Here is a 26,026-nt window from a genome sequence, read left to right as displayed (position 1 = left end):
AATACTGCCTTAACAGGATTTCACTTTCCAGTCGTAGTCTTTAACACCTCAGCACAACACAATGTGCAGGTTAGCACAGATTTTAAAACTGAAATCATGGATGACTGACAAGCTCAAGTCTATAGAAATAGGCATTAATTTATTCATTCTCAGAGTTGAGAAACTTTTGGAGTTTTGGAAAATAGGTCATGCTTTGTACACAAAAATGTACTCCGCAATTTTTTGAGGAGTAACAGCAATTGTTAGCAAAGTTTAGCAGAGTTAAATTTTATGCAAATAAGACAATGCAGAGACAACCAATGGAATGAAGTTCCCCTTAGGAAATGTTTGCCTTTGAGTTGCGTTAACCAGTGAGGTTAAAGGGATACTTCAGGATTTAGCATTAAGCTTTGTATTAGTAGAAAACCTGTAGTATTTTCGAATTACTGTGCTTTCCACTCTCATATCCCCCTGAGACGAGAGAATTATGTATTTTTTGTCTGGAAAAAATCCTCCGATGACGCAAAAATCGTCATATTGCGTCATCTGAGGATTTTTTGGCCAGAGGCTAAAGACTACAGCCAGTAGTAGGGGCTGTCCCGCATGTTTTCAACCCACCCATAGAGGGATCTCACTCACAGAATGTACACATAGTGTCAGCTGTCTTTCTTTGGAAGCTAAGCTAGCAGGCTCTTGTTCTGTGGAGAAAGCTGAGTAGTAGGAGAAAGCTGAGTATTAGGGGTTACCATCCTCTTTTTCCCGGACATGTCCGGCCGTCGAGATCGTCCAAAATGTCCGGGATTCGGCTTTTGCTTTCTGCAGTCGCCATTCATTGTTTACATGCACACCTTTTGTTTCAATCTAACTGAATTCATTCCGATTGGTGAATCTGAATGTAGTGTTTACATGAACGCTAAACAAGTGATCGGTTGATGTGCGTTTTAACATTGCTTCGAAAATTCCCGCTCCTCCGTGAGAGATACGAGACCGGCTCATCAGTAATCACGCCACCGGCCTCGCGCCGTTCTCCCGCGCCCCTCAGCCTCGTCCTGCTCACCACAGTAAACATAATGAATGGCGACTGTAGAACGCAAAAGCCGAATCCCGGACATTTTGGGCGATCTTGAAATACCGGGCAAACTCGCCACGGAGTCTCACAAGTAGCTAGCCTTCTTGTTTTCAACTGCGCTCTCTTACCGGTAGGCGTGGCCTCCTAGAGCAGCGAAGCAAGTGCATTCTGGGAGTTGTTGTCTTTCATCCACATAAGCCAAAAATACATTTTCTGGCTTTTCTCAGTCTAGAAAGCTCCAAATTCTAAAATAATTTCACATTTCTTCTACATAAATGACCTATTTTAAATACACATTCATCTTTCCAGAGGTGAAGTATCCCTTTAAGAGTGCTAGCTTGTAATCGATAATAAATAATAAGATATTATTCATATACAGCGAAACAAAAAAAGAGAAGGTGCATAGAGTTTTTGCATGCATTGCCCTTTGTCTCTCTCCTTGTGACCAAATCTGTCAGTTTCAATTCCTTAGAAGAGTATTGTTTCATTAAACAACAGAGCAGTCAAGCTTACACCATGTCTACACCAGTTGTAGCATGCTTAAGGGATGGTTAACCCCCAAAATGAAAATTCTGTCATAAATTACTCATCCTCAAGTTGTTCTAAACCTGTATGAGTTTCTTTCTTCTGCTGAACACAAAATAAGATATTTTGAAGAATGTCGGTAACCAGACAGTTTATGGACCCCATTGACTTCCATAGTATTTTTTTCCTACTATGGAAGTCAATGGGTGCCATCAACTATTTGGTTACCGACATTCTAAAAAATATCTTATTTTGTGTTCAGCAGAAGAAAGAAACTCATACAGGTTTAGAACAACTTGAGGATGAGTAATTTATGACAGAATTTTCATTTTTGGGTGAACTATCCCTTTAAGTTGACAGACACTTATATTTTTGATGTGCTGCAGAGCTGATCCAGCCACTTTATTTGAATCAAAATAAAAAATGTAATGTATTATTATTATTTTTTTTATGTACTTCAAAGTGGGTGTGTACACAGCTGAAGCAATTCTACTGTAAAGTAAAACTATTTTGCTATTTAACAACAGTTTTTTCATAAATATATAAAATAAAAATCAATATACACCAAAGGATTTTAGCTCAAAATAAACTAGAATTTTATTTTCAATACATTTTCCCCTGTTGCTGAAGCTGAGCTGATTGGTTTGTGTTCATGAATATTCTGAGATGATAAAACTGTGTTTCCAGTGTAGACATTGAACACCAATGTTTGTTTGTTTTTATTGAAGAACTAGTCAAAATAGTCAAATAGTTAAAATGATTGGTTAAAAAAAACATGATGTAATGTGAGCTTGTGGCTTTTGTGTACATTTTAGAGTGGATGTTTAGCAGTAAAAGTTTCATGCTGAGTGTGACCTGGCAAGCACACATCAGTCTAAGTGTTACCTGTCTCTGAGGAAGGATTGCTTATCAGCTCCTGCTGATTGTTCACACACACAAACCCAGACAATCTTCCTCTAAAGCCCTAATATCCTCAGCTCAAACCTCAGAGTGTGTCAGCTCTACTCCAACCACAGCTCTGTTTCCTTGGTTACTCCTGTGTGGCACTATGGCACTGAGAGTTATTGCATAACGTGTGCAGTTTGGGCGCTAAAGATTAGTGGGCTCTTTTCTCTCTGAACTGTCCACCCACATTCGTTTTTCACTAATGAACCAGTATATGACTCACGTATACATATCATTTAAAATTATGTACCTCTAAACGGGCAAATTTCTTGTGTTAAGATATAGATATGTGCCCACTGTTGCCATTAGGCATATATGAGTAGCCAAAGCTTTGATAGCTGATACTTCTGGTCAGATGTTTTCACTCTGTGCTGAGAAATATTGGGAAAGTAGGCTGATTTTTTTGTGTAATGTGTCTGTGTTGTAGTCTAAAAACTCTTCAAATCCCAGTTCACATTTAATTGCGTGGGATGACACTATCAAGGCTTATTTAATTACACTTGGACCGGATCAGCGGGCTAGAAAAGTCAGTTCAGACTCTGCCAGATTCCTTCCAACAGACTATTCTATGACCCAAACAGAACTCAGTTCACCAATACTGACTATACTGAGCACATTCAGCATTGCATTACAAACCCACCATTTGCTTTTCAGTTAGATTTTATATTTGTTGATGTAAGGAATTTTAAATATGGTATTGCAAAGCCTGAAGCTTTTAAAAAGTTTTTTTTTTTTTTTACATTCTTTCATCATCAGTTCAAATTCATTATGTTTGTATAACTGATTATGCTAAAGTTCATTTTCAGCACATAAAGTAAATGTTTTTGTCCAATTTTGTCTTCCAAATGTAATTTTCAATCCAAATGTGTTTCTTAACTCAAAAGTTGAGATTGAAACATTGAGTGAGCAACGATAAAAGCGATTTGTTAAATGTAACTTATCGACAGCAAAAGTGCTTTTGGTTCCTGGAAAACTGGCAGATTGCCTGTGATCTTCATGCTGTGTTAAAACCACTTTATTGATCTGACAGCATGTGCAGTGGTATACCCAACCAGTTTGTATGTGTGTAGTCAGCATTTCTAAAAGGGTTCATTTTGCACTTCTATGATGATAATGCTGATTAATCTGTTAAGACCAAAGGTATTGAGAGTTGCAATGGCACTGTTGCTTTTTTTTTTTTTTTTTTAAACCAGATAACCCAGATTGGTAGGTCATTTCTTTAGGAATCACTACTTGGCTTATGACTAAGACACACTGTAAGCTTATTTGAATGTGAACAGCACATTCACACATACTGTAAGATGTTCCATGTTCACTAGTGATCTGATCTGGTTGGTGGTAATCAGCAATGCTGTCTTTTGAGCTGGGAAAGCTCATACATTTGAAAATATCAACCTTCATACTGAACAGATAAAAAAAAAAAAAAACTTCCTCTTTCCCTTTAAAACTAAACGAAAAAATTTGCATATCCTCTTTCTTGAAGTTTTCGAACCCTTGCACAATTGGAACCAGTACAGCTGACATATATTTGAGCAGATAATCATTTATAAGGACAGAACAAACTTGATTTGTTGACGTTCAGGGTTGAAAATGCCGACTCGCAGCTCAAGAAAAAAACTGTCCAGATGTATATGGACAAATTGATCAAAAGTGAGAGTTGAGACATTAATAATGTTACAAACAGTGTTTATTTATTTATTTTAATTTCTATTCATTATAGACTCCTGAAAAATCAATCTATCAAAGTTTCCACAAAATAGAAAGCAGCAAGGCTAACTGTCACACTCTGGCAAAGCGTGGTGTATGCAGGAACATGATGAAGGTAAACAGGCTTTATTAACAGAAGGGAAGCACCACCAAACTCAGCATTGACGTGAACTGGCAACAGAATAAACAAAACGGAGGATTTTTAAACACAGAAATGAGGAACTAAATCACGAACATCTGTACATGATGAACAACAAATAAGTTGCCATAGAAATAAACGAGAACTAATACAGACATGACAGAAACTGAACGAAACTAAACATAACCATGAAAGAAACATTGATAATAATAGTAAATGTTTCTTGAGCAGCAAATCAGCATATTAGAATGATTTCTGCAGGACCATGTGACTGAAGACTGGAGTAATGATGCTGAAAATTGAGCTTTGCCATCATAGGAATACATAAAAAAAAAAAAAAAAAATTATTGATCAAATAAGTGTAGTCTTTGTGAGCATAAGAGAACTCTTTTCTTTACTGACTCCATATTTTTGATAATTATATAAGTGTGTATTATATGATATACACACTTGCAAAAACAAGTAGCTGTACTATGACTAGAATAAACAGAAACTTGCACTCTGGTCAAAATTCAGACTGCAGTTCTCTAGGATGAGTTTTTACTTTTGACCTTTTATAAAAATGACTGACGAGCCATATTTAAAGTAGGAATGCACTGAAATTTTGGCTACTTTTGTCCAAAACAGCTATTTTCGGTTTTGGGCCCAAATGGTTTTGGAGGGACCACAATCAGTGACCGAAACAGTGATCCGTGATCCATGAAAATCAGTGATCCGATGGCATGTTTTGACTGTGTTCAGCGTCTATTTCATGCAAACAACATAAGCTATAACAGTTAAACATGTCAGCTGTGTGGACACTAGCTCTGGATTGACAATATTCATTTCTCAACTTTAATCAGTAATGAATGATATGGTATCATACATCTTTTAATCTGTGCTACACTAAACTTCACTAAACATTTGTGGTGCGCCTGCTGTCCAGTAATCACAAAAAGCTTTGTGCTTTGTTACTTTTAAATGAAGCAAAGTCTCAACTTTACGATTTTGTCAATTTATTATGAAATTCAAACAATAAATGTCGTCTTCTCTTTACTACATCACAAAATAAACATGGGTGAACAACAGAAGGTATGTTGAAAGATTGAAAGATTTATTATTTATTTTTGGTTTCGGTTTTCTGCCAAGTGCATCCTGAATTTTTGGTTTCGGCCCAGAATTTTCATTTTGGTGCATCCCTAATTTAAAGAGCCCCTATTATGTTGTTAGCTTAGCAGCATGCTAGTGGCAAACTCTATTGGAATCGAATGTGAGTCGTTTTGTATGGTGCACAAGTGAGCTCATTGGCCTTGTTTGATATTGACAAATCACTGGCAGCCTGTTATGGCTCAAGGCCTTCATCATTTGTTAATTTCATGCTGTTTTCACCTTAGTAGCCGACTCCATGCTCAATCTACTCTCTGTACAGCTCTTGTAATTAATTAAGCCCCAGCTATCCAGCACGACTAATGCTGTGCCCCACCATCTGAAGCACGCCAAGTTACACTCCATCCCTTTATGATGGTTCAAAAAGTAGATGTTTGGCTGGAACGCTGGCTGTCTGCTGCCAGGAGGCAACTTTGTTTTCTAAGTCTCGCATAAGAACAGCTTGGACTGGAGACACGAGGAAGTGAGAGGAAATGAGGGTAACTGAAACAGCGCCATATTCCCAGGTGTGTCTCCCTTGCTCAAAAGTTCAGAAGTGCAAGGCTTTCAATAAACGGTGGGATAAAATGTATGATAATCCTGATACCGTAGTGCTTTCAGAATTCAGAATTATTTATGGATCAGACCGGCTTAGATTATGAGCCACTCTTATCGCTGGGCTCTTTGGGTGTAATAATATGGGGGTTGTTGAAAGCAATCTGGGGGCCGGTGTTGTGCTAACCAGTCAGGCACCCCACTGAACAGCCTGACGAGCCAATGGTGGGCCGGCACAAAAGCTGCTTTGTCATAAAGCTTGCAGGGGTCGAAACCCAGTCGACATGATTATACAGAGTAGGTATTATCAGACGAGGCAGAGGCCAATCTGAAATGTACACTAGTATAAATGTTGTCTGTTTTTTTGCTTTTCTTTCATCTACTCAAAACCACATCCAACCGATTTTTTTTTTATCTATTAATTTATTCAGAAATACTTAAATTCAATTCATACATACTTGACTTGAATAGAAATCTTCAGTGATGAGCATGTTTGTAATTTCGATATTAAAATTCATTTTGATGCATTTTTGATATATTTGATTTTTATAATATCATAATGAAGGAAAAAAGCATAATTAATGCTGGCCACACACTTGAAGATTTTAAGCCCAATTTTGGGCCCAATTTGCATCCCCGCAATGATCAGGGGAGCTTGGCCCTATTTTAGGCTTGTCGCAACTGACCTTTTGTCCAAAATCTTACCGATCCCAAATTGACTCTTGATTGGGCTGCCTCTGATGGGATACCCCACAATAGCCAATGAGAGCCACATAGCAGCCACAAACATGTCACGAAAGTGGAGGATTGAGCCAATATTTCACCCATGTTATTTTTCTGTATTTTTGTTCGGCAGGTGTGTGGTCTCATAGTCTGGCCAAATCAACTAGTGTGTGCATTCAGAGTATCGGAGTATTGAAACTGTCCTAATGCCTGTGGCCCACGGTTTTAATAAATCTGTTAAGATTTGAAAATCCTCTAGTGTCCCAAGCATAAGAAAAAAATTCCAAGAAGAAAATCTTATTATTCAACCTTTCTATGACTAATGAATGAATTAAATAATATTATATGTAAACTCAAATGTATTCAAGGTGTAAGAAAATTTAAGGGATACTACTTTTTACTTGATGGATACTCCACATGACATTTTTAGTCTTTAAATTACAAACCAAACTTTTATTGAACGTTTTTTCAAAACCATAAGAAACCAACATGATTACAAGGAATACACTAATAAGAAGTGCATGTCTTTTAAACCTGATCTTTTTTTTTTTACTTATTTGATTGACCCTTCTACAACACTAGAAGTGCCATGGCGGTCATTTTGACCGTTTTGAATTTTATATCTGCAATAACTTTGTTGAAAAAATAAATAAAATCCTGCCGGTACCTGACTTTTCCTAAAAGTGTCTGTATTTTCATTTAAAATGTTTTTCATATAAATTGCACATAAGGCAAAAAAACAAATGAACATATTTACCTATTTCGGCCATAGACGGTCATATTGACCGCACTGAATTTCGCGGTATTATTATAGGCTATACCAATATACACAACAATAAAATGTGGTAAAAATACACAAAACATATTCAACAACAAATAATTTAAATGTAATGATATTCAGAACAGAACAAGAATGAAAAAATAACTAAACAAGCCAAAATGAAATACTTTATAAGCGAAAGTGAAAGTAAGCGGCGTTAGGCTCACGTAATTCTCGAATTAGAATCAAAATGTTTCAACATTTGCGATGTATTTGGATGGTAAACTATTTTAAACTAAACTACTTTATTATAGGCTTTGTACTTCACTCACGTTCCAGTATCGACGGAAAAAATCATCCTCTTCACACGTGCAAAATGGTACGAATTGTACGAGGCTATACTGACTATATAAACAGAGCAGTGGAATTTTTATATGTTAGGTTGACTATTTTATTATGGCTATAATGAACAGGCTGCAATGTCAAGACTGCAATGCTGTAATATGGTGTGTGTGTGTGTGTGTGTGTGTGTGTGTGTGTGTGTGTGTGTGTGTCGGCGGGCGCGATCGAACAGTGGAAACATGAAAACATAGGCTACTCCGTTATTTTGTTCAGGACATCTACAGATATTATTTATAAATGTATAATTAAACTTGTTTAAATGTACAGTTTGGTGTTGTTTTGTTTTTAAAATATATCCTAATACAATAAATGCATTAATCTCTCAATTGGGTATGTATCATTAAAGATATAGAGTTTGCTCTATATGGTCAAAATGACCGCTCGCGGCAGTTCTAGTAGTTATGGAATTCTGGCACTTCTAGTGTTAAAGTAACTTTTTAAGTTATATATTATATTTGTATATTTTATTAACCAATATGGTTATATTATTTACAAGTGCAAGTGCAATTAACACTGAAAATTGTATGTTGCAGTTATTATTTTAAATAAAGAGTTTCTTGTAATTGGTTGTCGAATCCCACCTGAGTTGAAACCTTTGGTTGGGTTTTCCCCTCACGCATGTGGATGGAGGCCTTTGAGACCACTTTCATCTCACTGCTGCTATTCTAAGCTTGCATGACGTTAGTTTGGCACCAGGTGAAAATGCATCTCGTTTCCACAGTGTAAACACTGTAAAAGCAGATGGGAGCGCAAACATTCCCTGAGCCGCCTGACAGTGACTCCTTGAGGTGAGACCGTAGGGAATGAAACCAAAGCTGGAAAAAACCAACAGCTCACTAGGGAAATAAAAACGTTATCGTCAAGGTTAAATATATTTTTTTCTGTCCAGTACGCATCACAGATCTCTCTTTTGAATTGTACATCTTTGTTCTGTTCCAAGGTCAGTGGTCTGCTGGTTTTAAGAGGAATACCGTACTCGTCTGGTTCATAGACTGCTGTATTATATCAATATGTGGTTTGTACTCTGAAAATGAAAGGGATGAAATGTTTCTTGAATTTCTCTTTTCTTTTCTGCTTCCTTGTTCTCCTTTGCCTTTTTCAATTTCCCGCTCAAATGAGCAAGCTAGCGTGCAAAATTGGTAGGTGTCCTTCGTAATCGACCATGTCTATACTGTGCATTTTAAAAAGTGTTGACAGCTGTCTCATTGTGCACTTTTCTGAGCAATAATCTACAGTCATTCAAAACCAAATGCATTTTATGCAGTGTTTAGGTTTTACTGTCGTGTGCTTCTGCATTTCACATGGCTTTAAATAAGATGGACAATTAATTGCCGTTCCCTTTGTAAAGTGGCTCGGTCTAGTGTTTCTCTTTGGCACACGCAGAGGAGTCAGCAGTCACCGACGAGGCTGAGTAATTGGTTCAAAGGTCACTGTTTGCGGTACGCTGACATTTTATCTGGTATTAAAGTGTTTTGATGAGCCCATCACTCTTTTGGATGTGGATTACAGGAGGATTCTGCCCTCCAGCTGCGTTTTCCTCATATTGCTTCGTTGAGCCTGATCTCAGAACAGCAGGAGGGTGGATCTTTTGAGGTCTCGTAGTAGAGATCTTTGATCAGTTACAGTCATAGAATTTAACAGTAGAGTCACTGGACACTTTACTATGTGTCCAAAAGCTATGAAATAATGCCTTCGTAGACTGTATGGAGGTAAGAAGGCAACATGGCAGGTGTGAATTCAATGCATAACATCTTTTCGGTAGTTAGATGCATTTGTCTGGTTGATTTCAGAAGGCAGTTTAGATATTTATTGTTGCTTATGACATCCTACAATCATTGGGTTTGACAGTTGGTGAAAACTGGCATCTGATGGACAGCTGTAACAAGTATATTTAATTTATAAATGATCTCATGGTTAATTGCACGGTTATCTAAGAGCTCACTTGAATTTGTTCTACACCATTAGACATGATGTCATGGTACCCTGGAATTCTGTCAACACTGAAAAACACTGACTGGGTTATAGATTATAGAAGAGGTCAATCACTTTGTATGAACAAATGAACATAACTACATTGTTTTTTTGTTTTGTTTTTTTTCAAAGTTGTAAATAAAACAAATATTACTTGAGCAGGAACATACTATTTGAGTTTCATGTTTTATTCAATCTGTTACTTGCTAAATCTTTGTAATTGTTTGTGAAATTTACTAGCAGTTTCTGAATCAAAATTGTTTCTACCCCAGTTTATATCACAGGGATAATTCTCACAATAATGAAATCATTTACTCACCCAAATGCCATTCCAAACTGTTATGACTTACTTTTCTTTTCTGTGGAACACAAAAGAAGATATTTTAAATAATGTCCAAGCTGTTTTCTTTCATAGAATGATAGTGGATGGGTACCAGGGGCTGTCAAGCTCCTCCAAAAATAAATAAATAAAAACGAATAAACACTATGAAATTAATCCTGAAACTATTCCAAATTTTCTTAAGCCGGAGTTGTTATTCACTGAAAATCTTGCTTGACATTCGTTGTCACCATTCACTGTCATTGAATGGAAAAGAGCAGCTTGAATGTTGCATTATATCTTCTTTTGTTGCACAGAAGAATGTCATTTAAGTTGGTAATGATGAGGGGGAATAAACAGTGACATAATTGTTATTTTTGGATTAACTATCCCTTTAAATACTCCAAATATGACTAGAAGCATTTTTATGCTGCAGTGTGAATGTATCTCTCATCGTGTCTGATAATGTTTGCTATTTTTGTGTTTTATTTATAGACACAGATTTAGTGGGCTTTGGGTTTAAACATGCAGATTTGTCTTTTTGTGGTTTATTTGTGACTTTAGTATGAATTTGCAATAGAACAATAATATGAGGCTTTCTGTGTATCTCAGTGGATAAAATGCTGCATAATGGCTGTGCAGCACAACAAAGGTGCTCTGAATCCTAATGCCAACCTGGACTGTTCAACCGCACACAGGAGGGAGGGTCATTTGGAAGAAAATGCATCAAATGGAAGAAAAACTCATGTATAATAGTGAAACCCCCCCAAAAAGGAACAAGCTCTGAAGACAGTGGCATTTGATCAGGCCCCTCTTCATTATTCGCCCTTGTTCATTACGTCTTCGTTGTCATATAGGTGATGTTTGCCATGACACCAGGTCAGGCTGATGCTGGAGGTTTCGACAATTACATCCAAATCCTGCCTGAAGAATGAGTCAGGCACAAGGAATCTGTATTCAGACCACGCTAACCCACTTAAATATTCATCCAGAGCAGTGGCGGCTGGTAAGGACTGTCCGTGTGTGTTACTCTAATGGCACTGAGTGCACCTGGCATTGTGTTTTCATTAGGAAGCAACCACTTAGTGAAGGAGCTCTCATTTTTTCAGAGTTTCTTACCTGCCATCCTTTTATATTTGCTCGTTCATGCTCATTCTCAACCTGTCATGACAAAGGCTTCCCATCTGACAGAAACGCCTCTGATCTTATTTGCGCACCTTGTTATTCTGCGTTTCGTACAAAATGTTACTGGGCAAGAGTCTGATTTCACTGTAATCCAAAATTGCTTTTGACACACGCTTGTGTTCAAAAAGCTCATAATTATCCATAATTGAGTATTCGGAAGATAGCAGGCTGCATGAAAGACTAAAGCACCTGCAAACAAAGTCCTCCCCTGTGGGAATACGCCCCTGTACTTGTGTGAGTTGGGGAGGGCTTGAGTCATACAGCCATGAACTCAACATGAACATTCTGGAATTAAATTACTTGGAATTAAATTTATATAAATATGCATTATATTAAATTAATGTATAATGTGTTTAGGTATACTTTTTATTTTATTTATTTTTTTATGTATTGTTGCAGGGGAAAAAAAGACAAATACATTTTTGAGGAAAAGCACTGTAATGAAAATAGTGTAATGAAGCTATGAAAACTTATATTTACATTTATATTTAATCATTTAGCAGATGCTTTTATCCAAAGCGACTTACAAATCAGGAGAGCAATAGAAGCAATCAAACCAACAATGTTAGGGCTGCCCCCTTATAGTCAACTAATCGTTAGTCGACTAGAAGGCGACCAAAAATTGTATTCGACGTTTTGTCATAGTTAAAAATTATAGCTTAAATGAACGACTAATAGTCTAATAGAAAAATGTTTAGTCGAGGGCAGCCCTAGTGCACGTAGCAAGTTTTTATATATACTGTATATAGATATAGAATAGTAAGTGTATTAATGGGTCAAGAGTTGACAAAAATTATGCATTTTCAGTAGTTTCTTTAAAATGGCTAAAGATTTAGCAGATCAGGTTGAGATAGGCAGGTCATTCAGCTTGGAACAGGCTAGGTAAAGGTCTGTGAAAGTGATTTTGTGCCTCTCTGGGATGGTACCACAAGGCGCCGTTCATTTGCAGAACACAAGCTTCTGGTTGGCACGTAGGTCTAAAGTAATGAGTTTAGGTATAGAGGTGCTTAGCCAGTGGTTGTTCAGTAGGCAATAATCAGGGCCTTGAATTTGATGCGATTGGCAATTGGCAACCAGTGTAATTTTATGAAGAGAGGTGTGATGTGCGCTCTCTTCGGCTTGTTAAAGACCACTCGTTCTGCAGCATTTTGGATCATTTAGAGAGGTTTGACAGTGCATGCTGGAAGGCCTGCCGAGAGAGCATTACAATAGTCCAGTCTGGATAGAACAAGAGCTTGGACAAGGAGGAGTAGCATGCTCTGATAGGAAGGGCCTGATCCTCCTAATGTTGTATAATGCAAATCTGCAGGACCAGGCAGTTAGCAATGTAGTCTGTGAAGTTTAACTGATCATCAATCACAACTCCAAGGTTCCTGGCTGTCCTGGATGGAGTTCTGGATGACAAACCTAGCTGAATGGAGAAGTTGTGATAAAGTGTTGGGTTGGCCGAGACCACAAGCAGCTCTGTCTTCGCAAGGTTGAGTTGAAGGTGGTTCATCCAGCAAGAAATGTCTGTCAGGCAGTCCGAGATGCGAGCAGCTACTGTCTAATCATCTGGCTGGAATAAGAGGTAGAGTTGTGTGTCTTCGGCATAGCAGTGATAGGAAAGACCATGTTTCTGAATGACAGATCCTAGTGATGACATGTAGATGGAGAAGAGAAGTGGTCCAAGCACTGAGCTCTGAGGCGCACCCCAGTAGCTAGCTGTTGCGACTTAGACCCATCCCCGACACCCTGAAGGACCTAACTGAGAGGTAACCTACTGGAGAAAACTCATGTGCTTCTCATGCGTGGGGATTGAGGCAAATCAACAAAAAAAACAGTGATCCTCACAATAAGGGGTTGCACGGACGGGACGAGTGCCCTGTAATCATAAATGTGGTGCTGATTCAAAAACACACATTCTGCAAATGTGGTTTTCCAAATCAGCATTCTTACTCATTTGTGTTGAGAAATGCAAATCTCTGTTTTTTGGCTCTCCTGGCCTAAAGATCTTTTCAGGCAGGCCCGGACTGCGATAGGTACACAAGAAAACAGGACGCAAAAGGGAAACAGAGGCTGTTCACATCCCTCCCTCTAGCCCTCCTCCACAACCTGGCTCAAGTTTCACTGAAAAAGTTGGAAGCCTCTTTCCAAAGAAGTAACAAAGAACAACATGATCCCTCGCAATAGAGTGACTGGGAGTAAAAGCTAAGTTTGCTGGCCCGCTTTGTTTACATAATTTTTTATGTGTCCTTTAGGTATAAACATGCAAATTAAGTCATTATTAATGATAGGCTATTTTGCCTCATTGAGGTTGAGCGGGAGTGTAACTTGCACTTAAAGCACGGGGTCTCTCTTTAGGATCCTATGGGAATAATTATAGAGTGGGATTTTCTACTGAATGGGTTGTTGTTGACATTTAGGCTTATTCATAACCTGGTCATGGAGCGCTGCCTCAGAACAGCCAGTTGCACTACAGAGTTATATCATTCAATTTCACCCCCTGTCCTTTTGATTGTTAAAATCATATTTTGACCATTTGACAATGTTTCTGATTTATTCTTATTATACTTTTATTATGTCTTTGCTCTTGGCATCTGTATAATATCTGTCTTGTGACAGAAAAATAAGATTAAATTGATAATTGATAAAGAATTGATATTGATATAGATGGTGTGTATTCTAGCTGTATTGTTAAGATAATGTTTCACAATCACTTCACCAAAGCTGTCCAAGTGATTACGGCTGTTTGGTATATAATTTTTATAATTTTTCATATTCGTACATTTTCATATTTATGAATTATTCAGCCAAAAATGAAGACATTATTTTATCATTATCAATGACGGGAGCCCATATGACTTTCTTACTTCTGTGAAACCAATGATTATTTATGTTAAATAATCTCCATTCAAGTTTTTTTTCCTTACAACAATTGTTCATGGTTAAGCTCCAAACATGGAATAAATAAATAAATAGATTTGCTCAGATCAAAGTATATTCTTGTATTAACAGTTCACTGGAGGAGAAGATTATCAGTGAATAATGACTTACATTTCAGTCTGCTCCTCACACAATAACTATTGTATGACTGAATGACACCATTTCTATGCAAGCTTGCTACTTGGGAAAATACTATTGGGAAAGTTCTACTGTTAAGAACCAGGGGGTTTGTGTCTTTCCTCAAACACAGCCCTTCGCTTTCAATGCTACTTCAGGTCTTGCATCTGCATGTTGGATTTACCTTCTGATTTACAAACTCCCTCAAGGTACTTTCTTCATACACTATGAGCAATTATTAATTATTGTGGATCAGTTTTATAATCTGTCATTGACCTCAATGTTTGTGCTTCATTCTTTCTCATATGTGATGCAAATCCTAGGTTGTAATTCTGGTTATGAATCTGGACAACTTAATCTGGATTTTAATCTGACACTGCTTTCTTTATCTTATACAGAAGTAATCAGCCCTCTAAGAAGTTGTGAATGTCCCAATGTAAAAGGGGTCATGTGATGTACTGTAGTAGCATTTTCCATGACTGTGGTAAATGTTTTGACTCTTATAGGCTAAAAGGCAAGGTCCAGTAACTGCAATTAACGCTGATGTGGATTCCAACTTGATTGGATCTATTATATACAATTCATTGACATTCTTGTTTTTTTTTTATATTCAGAGATATCCATCTTTTCATAGTGAAGTTTCATATACCCTGAACAAAATGGTGGTGGATTTACTTTAAAAAAAATTCACTCTGAAATTCAACACATTTCAACCACATTCAGGCCAAACTTCAATAGTTTAACCAAACTCATATCACTACAAGACAAAGCCTGAGTAACTTACAACACTCCAGACACTAGATGAATGCCAGCTCAGCTTCAGCCTTGATAATGGGGGCTTGTATCTTGTGCCCATCTTGTGCCCATCTTGTGCCCACTCTAAAGAGTGCTTCCTCTGGGCAAGCTCTTTAATGTCTGCTGTGATTGCCGTGGCTCTTCATCACCATGGTGCTCCAGATTTCATGATCACAAGCTACACTGACATCTTGATGCGCACATTTGCCCCATCTCCCATTCAGAGCTGTCAGAAACAGCTCTGAAAAGGACTTTGGGAAAGGCCTAACTTGTATAAGAGAAAAACATGCCGTGTCTATTGTAGTCCGGTTGCCGGGCTATGTGTGACGATGTTTGCTGTGGACTGTTGTGCTCCGCAGGCCTCTTTCTAGCCGACACGACCCCCTCCTCTCCCACTGCCCAGCCCCCAGCACTGCTATAGAAACTGGCACAGCTGAAGACCCATGCCCTCCTCTCACTGAGGAGTGTCGCTGACAAAAGCGTTTAGACATGCCTGAATGCTAAACGTAACGCTGTCAAAACCATGAGGCATGACTTTCTGATTTTCTGTTCTTTTTAATTCAGCTCTTGAAATGTGCCCAGGCCTATACAATATTATTTGTTTATTGTTTAGTATAATAGTCAACAAAAAAATAACAATAACATTTACTATATGCAAGCAATGAAAGGTGTTTTTTTTTTTTTTTTTTTTTTTTAAGCAGAGCTGGTTGCTTAATTAAAAGATTAGTGTACAAAAAAAAAGCTTTGTTCCCTAGAACACTTCAGCATAATGGGACGATCATCAGAAGTCATCAGAATCACAAAAAAGCACCATAAAAGTATCATAAAAGTGAACCTTATGACTTTCAGTTTTCTGAAGCCATGAAATGGCTTTATTTGAGGAACAGGCTGAAATTTAAGAAATTTTTAGTGACCATGTAGTCATCTGTACTAGTTCTACACTAGTTTATGAGAGAAGTATCAATTTCCTGTATGTAAAATAGTAATTTGTGTTCATTGTATTTGAGTTACTCAGTCATAGTTATTTTTGTTTTGAAGTGATACAGAAGTCTTATGGGTTTGGAATGGAATGACATGAGGGTGAGTAAATAATTATTTTTTTGGGTGAACTACCTATTTAAAAGCACACTGGAGAAGATGAATATTATATCATTGAAAAATGATTGAAATTGAGGTGTGTTTCTTTTACAGAGTAAAAGAATGGCTTTTAGATATGGCTTCAGAATATATGACTTGGAATATAATCATATGGACTAATTGTATGATACTTTTTGGTCATTTTAAAGCTTGACAGTCTTTATTCACTTAAATATGTAGAAAGAAGTGGCCAGGATATTCTTCAAAAAAAAAAAAAAAAATTGTTGCATAGAAGTCATGTGTGTAAAAAAGTGAAAGCAAGTAAATGACGACACCATTTTCATTTTTGGGTGAACTATTCCTTTAAGATTACACAGCGATAGGGGTGTAACAATATATCGTGTCGCATATATCGCAATACGAAAATGCATCAATATGTATCGTGGATAGTGACCATATGTATTGTATATAATTCACCCAAAATGAACATTTCTGTGTGAGAAAAAATTCAAGTTTACATAGTTTTAGTGTCAGTACTACATTAAACTACTATATAATGTTGAATATAATGTATAATAATGCAATGGGGGAATATTTGTGGGTCCTGAAAATGCCAAAAGTCTTATGTTACCTGTAAAAAGTGGCCTACATTATTTTAAATAATAGTCAGTGACAGAGTATGTTCGTCTGAAATAATTCTGTATTTTTAGCTTCAGAATCATCAATATTTTTATTCTGGTGTTACCATTGTGCATTGGGTTACCTGCACTAAGTCCAAGCCTATTCATGTACACCCACAATGTAAAACCAAATTGAACATTTTTAATCAGCAGTACATTTTTGTCAACCTTTTCCCATATGTCTTGAAGTATCGCAATAATATCGTATCGTGAGTTCAGTATCGTAATATATATCAAATCGTGACATAAGGGTATCGTTACACCCCTACACAGCAAGGATCTCTGCTTTCTCTGAACATTTCAAACCCCAGAGATAAAATGCAAATGTACTGTCTCTCGTTACTCGATTGCTGTCTGGGTGACAAAAGGTGGAGCAGGCAAGAATAGAGGCCCAGCGTTTTGTATTTGCATTAGAAAGCCCCATCCCAATGACCACTTTCCTTTCCTGTGTTATTTAGTATTTTGTTTCTTCGCCCCAAAACAGTTGTCGTTTCTGTAGAAAGAAACCTCCCAACAGCTGTATAACAGCCACATTTAAAAGAGCCAGAAATTTTGCAGAGCTGTGACATTTTGAGATGATCCTATTGGGATTTTTCTCACAATATAGGCTGCTTGATCGGTTATAAGCTACAGGAGCCCAAATGTGCTTGTTTGTGTATTATACTGGTGTCTTTGGTGTGATGGCTTTGAATGGCATAGCGTGGGAGTCATTGTTATCCACCCTGATTATATCAACCATTGAACAGGACTGAAAACCAATGAATATCCACAGTATGTGGAAAAACCTAGATGATCTGCTGTTTTGCGTGTAACATGCTGAAGTAATAGGCCTTATTTATGTCATTCAAAAAAAAAATCTTACATTCGTACACAGCTTGATATTAGTGATTAAATGTGATTTTGACGGTCAGCCTGACTCGATCCTGTTGGCAATTTGTGACCATTCAGCTTGGCTGACTGTTGGTTTCTGGCAGAGTTTCAGAACGCATGTTGTGGCTTACGGAGACTAAGATGGGAACGTGAAGGGGAATGTGGAGTCCTGCTTGTTGGCAATATGCTATAGAGGAACACAATTGAATTCACACATTAAAGAGTCATTTTCTCTTCTAATTTTAGAGCATTGTGTCATTTTCTGGATGCAGAAATATTATCACACAATAAATCTTTGTTAATTTCCAAACTTTTGTATTCAAATATGTATATTTAGTACTATTTTGGTAAGAATTTTTTATTTATTCTTTAAGATATTTTTATATATCTATTTTTTAATTTGCTTTGAATGATCAGGCTGTTTAATATTTGTTTGTTTGTGCTTATTTTTTTTCAGTGGTCAGTTTGCAGTGGTAAAGAAATGCCGTCATAAGAACACTGGTGTGGAATATGCAGCCAAATTTATCAAGAAGAGGCGCAACAAATCTAGTCGGCGAGGGGTCTCCAAAGACGACATTGAGAGGGAGGTCAGCATCTTGAGGGAAATCCAGCACCCAAATGTCATCACCCTGAACGATGTGTTTGAAAACAAGAGTGAGGTCATTCTCATCCTGGAGCTGTGAGTCATTGTTTTTCTTGCATTTACTGAGTCATGAAATCATTAAGAGCCTCCATTCATCTTATTTCTGTGGCACAATTAAAAACTCAGATCGGTAAATGCTAGTAGTACATGAACTACTGGTTATTTTAGAGTTCTGGAACATCACAGTATGAATAAATCTATTAAAGAAGTTGTCTAGGGATTCTCCCTGAATGCTGTTGCACAAACCTTTACTTACAAAGCAAACACTTGACAAGGTCAACAGTGGGGGGTTGAGGAGAACCAGTCTATTGAGTAGATGAACCAGTTTTGCCTGTTGTGCTGTGCACATTCATACACTACTGCCAATGTGTTCAAATGGAAAAGACATGAATTGATGTCCGTACTGTCTTAACTATACTGGTGCACTAAAACAAAGACCTTTGGTTGATAAAGAAAAGTTTATTTTAAGTTATAACTCTGGGTAAAAAAAATTTCTTGCCCTGCCAAAATTTTCACTGACGCTGCCACAAATAAATGTGGAAAAATAATAATAAAATAGTTATTGTTTTCATTGTTTTTTACTGTTGTAGCCTTGCATTTGAATAAATAAGCTTATTACACTAACATTTCTTTTTTCCAATTTTGATACCACAGCAAAGAGCAAATAAATTACAAAGAGCAGATTGAAAATAAAATTACTAAGAGCAAATAAATTACAAGCATTAGTACAGAGATTCAGATTAAATAAACAGTGCTTTAAGCACACAGTACCTTTATCTTTTTGTCCAATTTCCCCCAAAAAGTGTTGGGAAATGATTGGGAAAAAGTGAGCAGGCACTAATGCACCTCGATCGGTGATGTACAATGTTAGGATGTAGTATCACCCTGTTGTGTTTAAAGAATCGCTTCCTAACAGAGTAACAGTCTAACCTGAAAATCAACACGAAGTCTAACTTTGTAAGCAACTTAAATGTGACCTAAAGGACAAAATTAAAAATAATCAATGAGTTAATTTCATCATTGTATGTAATTAATTCCCCATTATAAGAACAGAATGTTTAAAAGATTTTGTTATATGTATTTTGACAATGTAATAAAAAGTTAACACAAGTAGTGTCTGGAATGTCAAACCTCACCATTTCAGCAGAAATGTTTTTGGAGACACAGATTATGTGAAGGAAGTGTCTTTCCTCAGAACCTCTTGAAGTGTCTCCTCGCCCAACTGGTTTTCTTTGCTACTTCATATCCTTTGACAAAGGGCATCCCTGCAGCTATATTCTGAGCTCATATTTGTTACACATTTCTCATCAGTGAAGCTATTTTGTGAACTAACTGAGGCATCTAGAGATAAGTACCTTGCTAAAGGACATAACCGCACGATCCTGACCTCGGAACTGAAGGTCAAGTTTCATTTTCAGGTCATTTGGCGTCCTCTCAAAACCTTTGTGCTCCAAACCAATATTGAGAAGTGAGAAGTTACAAGCCATCATTGTGTCTTTCTCGTCTCAAACGACATGCCCCACTGTCCGTTTACTGACCGTCTGATGCGTTAAAAAATAGCAAGGTCTGGCTGAAATCTGATTGGCTTGAACTACGCTAAAAGGATTTTTTTTTTTTTTTTTATCAGTCTGCCTGGAAACAAAGTTGTGTTTGCAAGGTAGCAGGTTGATACAATGAGTGATTTTGAGGAAGAACTAATTTAGTTTAATCTATTTCAGATAACCCACCCTAAATGGCAGTTTGTTGTTTGTCGATCAGATGGTCTCTTCCTGATTGAGTAGCTTCTTTGCGAGAACAAGCTGTAATGATGACTAGACTTTATGCCACAAGTCAAAAATCTGACTACGAGACTTGTGTTGTTCAGGGTGGGGGCTTGTGTTTTTCTTTGTTTCTGTGAGGGGGAATAGACACGTATCTGCCGCCGGTGTTTTTGCAGCTGGGTGGCTCGTCGCTGCACTTGCTCAGACTCACCATTAGCAGCAAACATTATCATGTCATCAGGGTGCAGCTGGTTTGCAGCTTCCTTCTGCTGAATAAATATATGCCCGAATCCTGTTGGTCCTCTCCCAGAAGCCATGATTATATCCCTGCCAGCAGGCATTTCTGCCAGAGTGAATCTCTCAGAACCATTAGAGAGGTTGGTTCTTCTGCTTAATAAGCCAGACTCACTCTAGGTGATTATTATTTTGTTACACCATAGCCATATCTTTTTATTGCAGATTTAATTCTCAGATCATTTTATTGGTGTTTCTTTCTATATAGCCTAATTATGTGAATCCTGATTTGTAGGGTCTCTGATTCACAAAATAATCACCTAAATGAAATTTTAAGAATTACCTATTTATCTATTGTCTTGTCTCTCTTTAAACATTGAAGATTATGTGGTACACCTTATCTGAGTTTTTTTGTAAAGTTTCTTTCAAAATTTTCTCGAAATTTGCAGTTATCCTTAACTGATCCTTAAAAGCGTACATGTGGTCACATTTTGATATTATGTTGCGTCTCGCACGTTTCACAACACTTTCAAAGTGAAACATTCAGTGAGTGGTGCTAAAAGTGTTCAGGTTTATCCAAAACGGGTGAACATGAATCTGCCAATGCTTTATAATGTTGGTTGTTGTACATATCACGGCATTTTTGAACTCACGGTCAGTGGCACTACAAGGTTAATGCTCTATAACGTTTGAAAATAACGTACCACACACTAAACCCTGAACATACCTGACAGAAAATCCTGACAAAAAGCAACCTGACAAAAGCAAGCGAGACATAAAAACACATTTGCTGAAGCAAGCATGTCTGCTACATCAGAAGAGGAAAATGGACATATGCAGCTGGTTATGTGATGCAAACATCAAAATGTATTAGTTTTTCAAATGATGCTCTATGGTAAATGTTTTGAGCTCATAACATACTATTGTGCAAGGAACCTTGTGAAAAATAAGTCTTTATAATCGATAATCTGCTCCTGTATTCATCATTTTGTGTGAAAAGTAGCCTAATAAAAGTAGTTGCTGTTTTACTGCATCTAGTGTTCATTTCTGCTGAATAATTGCAGTGATTTGTATGTGTTTTTGTGTTTTGCAAAAATGTATGTAGAGGTTCGTTTTTCCAATGAGCCTGTGTTGGATTTGGCAGTTGCAGTGCATCTTGTCCAAGTCACTCTTGTAGGAGAGATTTTATCTCAATTAATTTTATCCTGGTTAAATGAAGATTATCAACTAACTCCCTCTATTGCAAGTGTCAACATCTGTCCTCTCTCTACAGTGTGGCAGGTGGGGAACTCTTTGACTTTCTAGCTGAGAAAGAGTCATTGAGTGAAGAGGAGGCCACCGAGTTCCTCAAGCAGATCTTGGATGGAGTCAGTTACCTACACTCCAAACAGATTGCCCACTTTGACCTGAAGGTACTGAGACACGTTTGAGTTTCACCCCAATGCCAGACTGTGGTGATTAACGTTTCTGTAGACCAGCCACAACAAATCAATTGAGGCGCTTTTATCCTCCCTGCTGGTTATCCACTCATTTCCACCCTTTACATAATTACTGACCATCCCGTAGCTGGGATAGTCATAAATTTAGTCCTTTTTCCCCTATGTAGTTTTTGAAAGGGATATTGCTAAATTGCATTAATAATTTAGTAGTCATGGATTTGAACGTTTCAGATTTTTTACTTCCGGCTAAAATAACTTAACCTGAGTAACCAGTCTGACTGACAAACTAACATCAAAACATTCACATTGAACAACTTAACTATGACCTAAAGAATTAAACGAAATAGTCAAGCAGTCACTGAGCCGCTCATTATTGGCATTTTATGTTTAATCCTTCATGTTACTCAAGCAACAATGTTTGTGTAATTAGATCCACTGCTTTCTGAGCAGTCATCCACACAGCTTTCCTTAACATTTCTGTTAAATATTTTGAAGTCATTGGAGCTTTTTAAGAGATTAGTCTGTGCATGAATAAAGCCCACTGAAGGAAGTATTGTTTCTATGGAATGTCCAGGCTGGGATCTGTTACTGCCAGGCTTGAGTATGCCTGCTCTTTCTAGAGAACGTTTATATAGCTTTGCATGTGATTTCCATGTGTTATGGCAGATTTCCTGCACTCTCTCTCTCTCTCTCTCTCTCCTCCTCTGCTGCTGTGTTTTTGTTCTGTACCTATCATTAGTTCCTCTGATTCTCTCTTCTCCCTCCAATTCTTTCTCTATTCTCATCTTTCTCAGCCGGAGAACATCATGCTGTTAAACCGGAGTGTGCCTCACCCACGCATTAAGCTCATTGACTTTGGCCTGGCCCACAAGATCGATTTTGGCAACGATTTCAAAAACATCTTTGGTACCCCAGAGTTTGTAGGTCAGTGTCATCCACTGGTCAGTCTATAGAGATGTGTTGTAATTACACCCTCTCTTATTGTTATGGTCATCTGTTCAATCCTTTCTTTTCTCCTTTCATGTGTAATCTGAACCACAAGCCTGACATAACTGTACAGAAATACTATGGATCACTGCTTTGTGATCCGATGAATCCTGCAAATAGGTATAAAAATATAGGTATATAATATATTCAAATATATATACATTATTTTTAATAATAATATTTTAAATTATAAGTATGCGTTATCACCTAAACTATAAAAAACAAAACGTATCTTATATTTAAGCTTCTTTAAAGTAGGAAGACACATCACAGGTTTTAAAACCGGTTTTTGAGATCATGAAAAACAATATTTTAGTCAAGTGTGTTCAGACGTTTAGTGTATGTTTATGTGTTTGGGTTGGTATTTTGTGTACAACAATTTGAGTCAGCTCTGTTGTGTTTGACATCAACAAGCCCTTACCATCCTAGAAAGCACACAGACATGCACACCCACGCCACCTCCATCCCTCCATGCCATTGGCATCACATCCTGTCCTACTGTACCTGAATGGCAGCCAGTATGGCTGCAGGCACTGATGATACAGCAGTCTTAATAGAGACACAGTGCTAAAGGCCACGGTCAAGTTCCAGCTTCCCAACAGTGCAGTCTATTTCAGTGCTTAAAATTTAGATCGGTCTTCATGGAGGAGAATCCGGTCAAGCTAGACACCTGCTCTTCGAGACACTAATCCAAAACAGTCCCAGTAGTTGAACAATTAGCCCATTACACAGGCATGACTTCATTGATTTTTTTTTTTTTTTTTTTTGCCTTAGAGTCAGGGAGCAAATTGCTTCTTGCATCCCATGGTCAATGACCAAATCCAGTGCAAATAGTAAATCTAAGTCAATTCTCAGGCATAGAGAGAAGCAGCATCTCTCCCACCTCAGCCTTATTTCCTTGTTTCTTCATTAACACATCAGAAATTGAAAGCCTTTGAAACCAATGACTCATTTCACAGCTCATTCGGTGAGAAACTACGAAAATATCCTACCATCGACTTAGCATTTCTAGATATTTTTGCAGGCCCAAACTGTGCATCGTTTTGTCTAATGACCATATATTTAGTTTATATATATCTTCCGCTGTTTGAGAGATGCACACAAGTGAAAAGCATTTTTTTAATGCTAAAAACTATTTTGCATGTCAAAGTAGATTTCTGTATGGAAGATCAAATTAGTTTTAACTAAGCAAACATATCAAGGTCTGAAAATGTATATTAATGAATATTTGGTTGAAATTAATATTTGGCTCAAGATTAGTAAGTAATTATTAATAAAGCTTTTTCCCAAAATGGTTGTTGTGGGTTAAAGTGTGTCAGATGCTTCAGTGTAAACGTGTCAGTAGTATTGTGACATATTACTAGGTAAATCAGGGTATTGAATGAGAACAAATAGAGGGCAGGACTGGGGTCATTAGAGACATTTTCTGATTTCGCTAAAAAATATTTTTACTAAAGATGAATCGTACACAAGATTAGTAATGTTCACTAACAATGTAAATAGGGTCAATTTTGATTTCATGCGGACTTAAAAAAATTATTGTAGGCTTTACTTGCAGATTCATGAAATGCTATAACATATACTATTGAAATTGTTTCATTCATTTCATTCAAATATTAAATCTTTTCCTGGTTGTTGTATGATGTGAATGATATACAGCAAAATTTGATTGAATGTGATTTGTGCATTAGTAGAATTTTTTTTTCTCATTTATGTTTTTATTTTATATGAAACCAGAATCTTTAGTTATTCAACTTACTCCTTTATATGATGCAACTTACCCCGAAAGTGTTTTTTTTTTATTATACATTTTTTTTTTTTTTTTTTTTTTTTTTGACATCCTGAAATATAATTAGGTGTATTAGTTTCAGCTCTCATTTCTCTTTGCCAATAGGATGACTTAAGTCAAAACTGGCACAGCTTACCCTATATCTTCTGTATTGTATGATTGTATTGTAAGTGATTTTGTATTGTGGTTTGCAGCTCCAGAAGTGGTAAACTACGAGCCTCTTGGCTTGGAGGCAGACATGTGGTGAGAATGAGTGTTATCTCGTATCATTATCTGACCTCGCTTTTAGCTCACTTCCTAAGCTAATCTTGTGTTTTTATTTCTGTCTAACTCTAGGAGCATTGGGGTGATCACTTATATTCTGTGAGTATTCATAATCATCAGTGTTGTTGCGATGTTGTAAATAGTATATATCATTACAAATGAAATCTGAATGCATTTATGGATTTTCACTTAGACTGTAAATAGCATCCATTTTCGTAACTGAATTATTTTTCTCAAAGCATGGCTGTAATCATATTCCACCGTAAAACGAAGGCTTGGTGACCAAATTTAGCTTAACACGAGACAAATAAAGTTTAACTAAGTGTTTTTATTACTTTAATTTACAGGCTTGTATCAGCTTGTCATTCTGTAACTCTTATAATGACTGATGTTTGAAGTAAAAGGATAAAGCTCAGTAACATCTTCTATTCAGACATTGATGTTTCCATGAGCTGCACAGTCAGAGGTTACATTGACAGTTTTTCTCTGTCATTTACCATTTTAATAACATTGACAGATAAAAAAATCCAAGCACTTGATAAGGCTGAAAGAGCTCTTGCCACATACGTTCTTGTGATATTACAGTTTTTTTGGATTGCTTAAGCACAATTTTCAAAACAGGGCCCGTGTTTTCAAAACACTACACACAATTAGCAAAACCACACACCCAATTAGCAAAACACTACAGATCCTTTGCATAATTAAACACTCTTGTAAAAACTATACACTTCTGTTTAAAAACCACACTTTGTTACCATATGAAACACACACGTTTCACATTACTATACTCTGTTTGCACGAGTTACACTCTGCTGTGATAAACCTAAAACACTTTTAGCACTTCTACTTCCCTATGATTAGAGTAGGCTACCATCAACAAAGTACAAATATAATGTAAATTCACCAAACACTACACAAGACCAATGTTGCAGACTGAAGAAACTCATTTATTTCTCAACACGCCCAAAATGTTGACATGGAGATTCATAATACTGTAACAAAATGTCACTTTACGTATTGTACTGTAAGTTTACTGTAAAAA

The 26,026-nt window shown here is 37.0% G+C and overlaps 1 protein-coding gene across 1 annotated transcript in view; it reads left to right on the top strand.

Moving 5' to 3' along the window:
- Positions 1–26,026, top strand: part of dapk1 (death-associated protein kinase 1) — a 68,194-nt gene that overhangs the window by 9,359 nt on the left and 32,809 nt on the right. Inside the window, exons 3-7 of the mRNA XM_082169987.1 lie at positions 18,326–18,547; positions 21,779–21,917; positions 22,739–22,868; positions 24,915–24,963; positions 25,057–25,083. Of these exons, the coding sequence (XP_082026113.1) occupies positions 18,326–18,547; positions 21,779–21,917; positions 22,739–22,868; positions 24,915–24,963; positions 25,057–25,083 (567 nt within the window). The remainder of the gene's footprint in view (positions 1–18,325; positions 18,548–21,778; positions 21,918–22,738; positions 22,869–24,914; positions 24,964–25,056; positions 25,084–26,026) is intronic.

This window comes from Leuciscus leuciscus (genome assembly GCF_965113295.1).
Source record: "Leuciscus leuciscus genome assembly, chromosome: 5".
Lineage (NCBI taxonomy): Eukaryota > Metazoa > Chordata > Actinopteri > Cypriniformes > Leuciscidae > Leuciscus > Leuciscus leuciscus.
This window is presented reverse-complemented; position numbering and strand designations above follow the sequence as displayed.